Genomic DNA, 7,676 nt, shown 5'->3' with positions numbered 1-7,676 from the left:
GTTTAGTCCGTGTTGTGACGCAACGGTACATGATTAAAATTTCGTCAGGCGGACTTTAAAAGTCCGCCCCATTTTTTTTTCGTAAAATTTCATCAGGCGGACTTTAAAAGTCCGCCCCATTTTTTGTAACTTTCATCAGGCGGACTTTAAAAGTCCGCCCCATTTTTGGTAACTTTCATCAGGCGGACTTTAAAAGTCCGCCTCATTCTTTTTCTTTTTTATTTAATTTGAATTTTCATCGGGCGTAATTTAAATCTCCGCCCGTTAACAAGCGTACTTTAAATTTACGCCCAGCAACAAGCGTACTTTAAATTTACGCCCGACTATATTAGAATTTGGGATTTGGTCGCGACCATATTTGGTCTGGAATTTGATCTTTGGTTGGGATTTGATCTTTACTCCGTCCCACTGTGTTACGATCTCATCCCAAATTTTTGGTTATACTCGCCCACTGTGGATGCTGTTAAAGAATACTAATGGACCCTGATGGACGATGTTTTAACTTACCCCCGAAACTGATGCATAATTACAGTATTACTACGTTCAGTTTCTCTTGATTCCCAAGCGACTCAAAAAGGGGTTTTCTTTCCTCTTGCTTCTTACTTCTCCAATCTCCATGAAACACTATTTGTAACTCTAAATTTTCTATTCAATACTAACTAGTTTGGGTTTTCTTTGGGATTTGATTCTTAAAAAATTGGCGGCTAATAGTAAGATGAAGGTCGTTGGATTAGTTAGTGGCGGGAAAGATAGCTGTTATGCTATGATGAAGTGCATCGAATATGGACATGAGGTTTTCTTTTTTCTACTTCAAACCCTAATTTTTGTACTCACGTTTTATATTTGTGACTTGGGTTTTGGTTATATTTTAGGGTTTATCTTTCTATTTAGCTATTTATGCAAATAATTTGGTTCTGGGTCTCTCTTAGATTGTTGCATTGGCGAATTTGATGCCACTTGATGACTCTGTTGATGAATTGGATAGCTTCATGTATCAAACTGTAAGCCTTTTCTTTTTTACTCTTATATAGTGAGTTGTTTTGTAATTGTGGCTAGGCTTAGTTTTTTCCTTGTAAATGTTTGTGCGTGTGATTAAGACGGTGTTTTGGGTTGTCAGGTGGGTCACCAAATTGTGATAGCCTATGCAAAATGCACGGGGTTGCCGTTGTTTCGAAGGCGAATTCGTGGATCCTCAAGGCAAGCATTCTAAGTGGGAAATATTTCTATTTGAATAATCGTGTTATCAGAAGCTTATAACCTTTCCAAACACTTGGAAAATTAGCTATAACAATGTTAAGAAAGCATCCATAGTTTTATTTGAATGTTGATATGTACTGTCAATTGTAGTGCCATATTAGATGATCCGAGTGTTTCCTTGTCAGTGTTGATTTTGTTGAGAGAGGCTTATATGCTATTTCTATTGTACTGTTGTGCTAAATAGGCATCAAAACCTTAGTTATAGAATTACACAAGGTGATGAAGTTGAAGATCTTCACATTTTGCTGGCTGAAGTTAAACGTCAAATACCCTCTGTGACAGCGGTTTGTTCTGGTGCCATCGCATCTGACTATCAAAGGCTACGGGTGGAAAGCATCTGTACAAGGTTAGGGCTTGTTTCACTCGCATATTTATGGAAACAAGATCAGTCTTTGCTCCTTCAGGATATGGTAATTTTCCACTATGAGTTTGGAAAGCAGTATCTGCTTTTGCTCTTTCAAACTTTATGAGTATTGTGTTACATTTTTACTGATAACTTTTGAATTGCTTACTCAACAGATAACAAATGGGATTATTGCTATCTTTGTAAAGGTATACACATAAATCTTAACATATCCTAACTTATGTTGCTATCGCTGATTTTATCTCTCTTCATCTCATCCATTTATTATTGATGATTTGTACGTCTTAATGGTTCTCAAATCTTGCGTATTAACTATCATCATAGGTTGCAGCCATGGGATTGGACCCTGCAAAGCACCTGGGAAAAGAGCTGGCGTTCATGGAGCCTCAGCTGCATCGATTGAAAGAGTATGTATGGCTTTGTAATTTCGTCGCTTTAACTGCATCATGTGAAAGAGTATTATAGTATCTAATTGCTTATCCTTTTTTTTTATTGCTGGTTATGCTTCACAGGTTGTACGGGTGCAATGTATGTGGTGAAGGAGGAGAATACGAAACTCTAACGCTTGACTGCCCTCTTTTTAAAGTACATATCTATCTTTGTCCAGCTATATTTTATGATTTTTCAACAATTTGATCTACTTTCTGCAAGAATTCTTATGTTTTTCTTCTCCTCATGGACGAAGGCTTTAAACAGCTGAACCTTGTCGCTAAAAAAGGCATAAGGGCAATGTTGAAACTGTTGCAGACTTCTCGATTGTTATATAGCTCTTGGAATCGTCTAAGACTATCTATTAGACTCGGAGTACCCTGGGAACCCTTTTTTTTTTAAATTATGTACTACAACGTATTGTAAACATCTATAATTTGCAGATTGCCCGAATTGTGCTCGATGATTTTCAAGTTATACTTCACTCTTCGGATCCCATAGCTCCTCCGGGAGTCCTGCATCCCGTTTCGTTTCACTTAGAAAACAAAACGGTATCCACTTCTATCAGTTGCAGTAATGGAACAGGTGATGCATGGTTAGATGGAACGTACTCCGTAAATGAGGTGCAAGGAGATTATGTGCCAAAACATGAGAAGAAGTGTAAATCTCAAGATTTAACTTCAACTTATGATGTAGTACCCGAGCTTAAGCTTCAAATATCAAGAACTAGACGGCACGCCGCATTTTCCATAGGATGTGGGATTGATAATTCCTGTAAAACCTCAAAAGGTAAACAGTTGTCACCTTGTTGAAAATATGATTTCTATAAAAAAAGTCTCTTTATTAGTAGGAAAATATCAACAATCCAATAATGGTTCTTGAATTCGTAGGTCTGCAAGAAGATCTGGTTGGTGCTCTAAAGAAAATTGAATCACAATTGATCAATGATGGTTTGGGTTGGTTGAATGTGTTGTATATTCATCTCTATGTTGCTGATATGAATGAGTTTGCACTGGCGAATGAAACATATGTGAGTTTTATTACAGAGGAAAAATGCAGCTTGGGTGTCCCATCTCGTAGTACAATTGAGCTGCCACTGATGCAAGTTAGTCTGGGGAGAGCATATGTTGAAGTTTTAGTGGCTAATGACCAGAGCAAAAGAGTTTTGCATGTGCAGAGTATTTCATGCTGGGCACCCAGTTGTATTGGGCCATACAGCCAGGTAAGGAACTCGACTGTTCCCTTTAATTGTCAAGTATAACATCTCCTTAGTTTAAATCCAGTGAACTCATGCTTGCCGGGTTAAGTTTATCACCAAATAGGTGATTCTTGAATTGATTGTGGTGAATTTCCTACTAGTTGACATTCATTTTTAACTCTGCATGCAGCACTGAACTCCTTTTTTTTTTTTTCTCCTTCTCAGGCAACTTTGCATAAAGAAGTACTTTATATGGCTGGGCAGTTAGGACTTGATCCACCCACAATGAAGCTTTGTAGTGGGGGGCCAACTGCAGAAACGGAACAAGCCCTGGAAAACTCTGAAGCAGTGGCTGAGAGTTTTAACTGCTCCATAGCTTCTTCTGCAATTCTCTTTGTCATTTACTGCTCGGCATCCACAACATGCTCCGAAAGGAGTGAAATTCAGGGAAAACATGAAGCCTTCCTTGAACAAAGAAGATCTTTGGAGTCAGACCATGTATCTGAATTCGTTAAACCCATTGTTCTCTATGTTCTTTCACCTAACTTACCCAAAAGGTATCATTCTTGTGCTGTTGGTCATGTCTTGGATATGAATGAAACAATTTGCTATATAGATGACTTATTTAGTCTACAAATGCTTAAAGACAGGTGTTAAATGGGGTCAGCTCTGAGCTCACATCATATCTTTTTAATATCTCCTTGCAGTGCACTTGTAGAAATAAAGCCTGTCCTATATGTTCCAGAAGACAACAGCAACGAAATTGAATGTGACAAGCAGGATCTGTCAATTTTAATGATTCCAAACTACTGGGACTTTGACATCTCACTCTCACATGATTCTTGCTCCCAGAAATATGTTGTTCATGGAAAGATATGTGCAGTCACACTGAGTATTGATAGGGAACTTGCAGCAAAGATCTGTTCTGAATCTTTAGATGCTGAACAGGGGCCGTTAATCGCCAAGTGTTTCGGGACAGGGAAACACTTGAAAAGAATAGCTAGATTGTGCATTTATCTACTTGACAAAACCCTTCTTGAGAATGGCTTCACCTGGGAAGACATAATGGTTAGTTTGGTTACATCATCCCTACATTTCTTGTTCTATAAATCCTTGTTTTGCAGTCTTTTTCTTCCTTAGTTTCTGAGACATAATTTTGTTTCTTTTACAGAATTTGAGGTTCTACTTCCCCACAAGCCTTTGTGTTCCTGCCGGCACGTTGTTCCATATTTTTACTGGTGCATTCAACGAATTTGCAAAGATGAGTAAGAGGATTGGAGTAATGAATAACAAGGAGCCAATTTTTAACCTAATTCCAGTCCTTGGTTCTGGTAGATCTGCTGCATCCATGGATGATTTGGTGACCTGTGAACTTTTCGCCTCCAAGCACTAAAACTCTAATATCATGCACGTCGAAGGTGTGAAGCTCAACATATAACAATATGTCACATTGCTTCTATATTATTTTTATTGTTCTTCTATGCATCTCGGAAAAGTGAGCATAAAACCAACCTTTTCCATTGTCTGATTTGGTTATTAATTATTCATTTTTAACCCGATATTTATGTAGTTTTGCCGTCTTAAGATTTGAGAAGATTTTCCTGTCATTTCTGCCCTCTAAATATTTACGTTCATCTTTTTTTTTTTTTTTGTTTTTTTTGTTTACGTAAATAAGATACTTCATATTAAACTAGGACTCCATGAGAGTCTCAAATACAGCATGAGTAGAGCCATCTAATTTGGAGGTTTGAGGCATCCCCATATTAGATTTATCTACTAAGAGTTGTTTAAGGATACAAAAGGGGATTAATATCCCATTCTACAACTGAGTTTGAAGCCCTTACAGATTTAGCTAAAATGTCCGCAACTTGGTTACCTAATCTAGGAACATAACTAAAACCCAATTTTTTTTTTGACAAAGATGAGCTATTCTGTTAGCTTCATCAAGACAAGCTTTTGCGCGCCACAAAATTTCTGAAGAGTGACCTTTTAAGTAGTTGAAGATGCTTTCACAATCGCCTTCTATGTTGAAACTGTTAAACTGCTTTTCTTTAGCCCAAATTGTTGCCTGTAGGACTCCTATAACTTCTGCTTCTTGTGGATCTGTACTTGAGGATTGCCCTGCTCTTCCGCCTTGACAGTTTCCTGCATCATTTCTCAAAATTAAAGCATAACTTGAGGGTAAATCTTTGGAGACCCAAGCTGCATTTACATTTATCTTTAGAGTGTCAGTACTAGGTGGCTTCCATATATGTTGTTTCTTCTTGTTGTTCAAGTTTTTGCTTTTTGCAGATTTCCTTTTCCTTGATGCCCAAAATTCTAAATGTCTCTGAATTTCTAAAGATAGATTTCTAACTGATTTTACTTTATCTTCAAACATCTGTCACATCTTTGTTTCTATATAAACCACATTTTAGTAAGGAGTAGTTGTAAGGAAATATCTGTTCTAGGTTTAACTAGCCACTTTTTGCATAGGTCTAAAATAGTACATGAACTATCTAAAGAAAGGTAATCAGGATTAGGAGAAGATTCCCAGATTTCTTTGGCAAAGGGACAGTGGAAAAAAAGATGCTCAGTAGTTTCTATTTCAGATTTGCACATAGAGCAATGAGGCAGTACCTCTTTTACTTTCCTATAAAGTTTAGCATTGGTTGGAAGGGCATTTTGTAGACATTTCCAGAGAAATAACTTGATTCTTTCAGAGATGTTTAATCTCCAAAGACATTTCCAAAAAGATTAGGTAAACCTAGACTAGTTATATCCTGACCTGATTCATTCGGTTTATCATACATGGACTTTACTGTGAATTTACCTGATGTTGTTAGTTTCCATCTAAGTTGATCCTTTCTAAGTTTATTAAATTTGTCCTAAATTAATCTTACTAATCTTCTGAGCAATGTCTTCAGGGAAAAGGTTAGAAAGTAGAGAAGCATTCCACTTGCAAGTTTCCATATCAATCAAATCTTAGACCCTGTCTAAGTTACTATTACTATCATTTTTAAAATTTTGAATTGTACCCTCTAATCCTGGGATCCAATTGTCAGACCATATATTTATGTCTTTGCCATTACCTACTTCCCAGATACTATGTTGCTTAATCATCTCAATACCTTGTCTAATGCATTTCCAGGTCCATGAGCTTGTGTTTGAAGATTTAGATCTAAAAGGAGATTTATTTCTGAAATGTTTTGATCCCATAGTTTTTTCTATAGAGCATTGGGTTCCTTAACTAATCTCCATTCAAGTTTTGCCAACATTGCTAAGTTAAACTTTCTAGCATCTCTAAAGCCTAGACCCCCTTTGAGTAAGGGTTTACAAAGATTTGGCCAAACTTTTTGGTAAAAACCTTTGTGACCAGCATCCTTCCCCCACTAGAAGTCTCTTTGAATTGCATTCATTTTATTTGTAATCTTTTTTGGCATCAGAAAACAACCCATTTGATAAGTTGGGATAATAGACAAAACTGCCCTATTTAGAACTGATCTACTTGGTTGAAAAAGTACCAAGCCTTTCCATCCTTTAGATCTAGTTTCCATTCTTTCTAAAACAGGGGCAAAAGTTTTAATTTTTGATCTATCCATAACTAAGGGTGCTCCTAAGTATGGGTCCTTAAGATTTATATGCTTAATTTTCAACAATTTTGACATCATTCTTTCATGTTTAGATTTCACCTTCTTACTAAAGAACACAACTGAATTCTCAAAATTAATAGTCTGACCTGAGGCTTTGCTAAAAATAGCTATAGTGTCTAGTAAGTTCTTACATTCTACTAAATCTGCTTTAATGAAGAGCAGTCATCTGCAAAGAAAAGGTGAGATATAAGTTCACTCTTGGGATTTATTTTGACTCCATGAAGGAGTTTCTTTTGCTCCTGAGGCAAGAGAAGCCTAGAAAAGATCCCCATACATAGAATAAATAAATAGGGAGAGAGAGGGTCTCCTTGCCTAAGACCTCTAGAAGGTTTAAAAGAATCTCCAAGAGTTCCATTTAGTAAAACTGAAATAGAAGTTGTGGAGATGCATTGTTCTATTAATTGGCAAACCTCTTGATTTAAACCAAAAGTATGCAGAGCAGTTAACAAGAAATTCTAATTCACTCTTTCGAAAGCTTTAGACATATCTATTTTGATCCTTAGATATCCTGTTCTAGCTTTCTTCTTTTTAAAAGAGTGAATTGTTTCATGTGCTACTATTCCCTAGACCTCCTGTTCTAGCTTTCTTCTTTTTAAAAGAGTGAATTATTTCATGTGCTACTATTCTGTTATCTGAGATTTGCCTAGAAGATAAGAAAGCCGATTGAAAAGGGGATATAAGCTTTTCTAAAAAAGGTTTTATTCTATTTGCTAAAAATTTTGCTATGACTTTATAGACAGTGTTGCAAAACCCTATTGGTCTAAATTGGCTAGGATTTTTAGGGTGTTTTATATTA

At 36.6% G+C, this 7,676-nt stretch overlaps 1 protein-coding gene across 1 annotated transcript; it reads left to right on the top strand.

Moving 5' to 3' along the window:
* The first annotated feature begins 543 nt into the window (after nucleotides 1–543).
* Nucleotides 544–4,855, top strand: LOC113319064 (diphthine--ammonia ligase-like). The gene is made up of 12 exons (XM_026567363.1): nucleotides 544–793; nucleotides 930–1,001; nucleotides 1,118–1,197; nucleotides 1,442–1,667; nucleotides 1,777–1,809; nucleotides 1,946–2,028; nucleotides 2,134–2,206; nucleotides 2,494–2,839; nucleotides 2,941–3,272; nucleotides 3,474–3,805; nucleotides 3,956–4,316; nucleotides 4,420–4,855. The coding sequence occupies exons 1-12, from the start codon at nucleotides 716–718 to the stop codon at nucleotides 4,639–4,641; spliced, it is 2,238 nt and encodes a 745-aa protein (XP_026423148.1). The 5' UTR covers nucleotides 544–715; the 3' UTR covers nucleotides 4,642–4,855.
* The last annotated feature ends 2,821 nt before the right edge of the window (nucleotides 4,856–7,676 follow it).

The sequence above is a fragment of the Papaver somniferum genome, chromosome 10, assembly GCF_003573695.1.
Source record: "Papaver somniferum cultivar HN1 chromosome 10, ASM357369v1, whole genome shotgun sequence".
NCBI lineage: Eukaryota > Viridiplantae > Streptophyta > Magnoliopsida > Ranunculales > Papaveraceae > Papaver > Papaver somniferum.
This window is presented reverse-complemented; position numbering and strand designations above follow the sequence as displayed.

Coding starts and splice junctions, on each gene's coding strand:
- LOC113319064 (XM_026567363.1), top strand. CDS start 716: ATGAAGGTCGTTGGATTAGTTAGTGGCGGGAAAGATAGCTGTTATGCT. Junction 1,810..1,945: donor TTATTGCTATCTTTGTAAAG/GTATACACATAA, acceptor CTATCATCATAG/GTTGCAGCCATGGGATTGGA. Junction 3,273..3,473: donor GTATTGGGCCATACAGCCAG/GTAAGGAACTCG, acceptor TCTCCTTCTCAG/GCAACTTTGCATAAAGAAGT.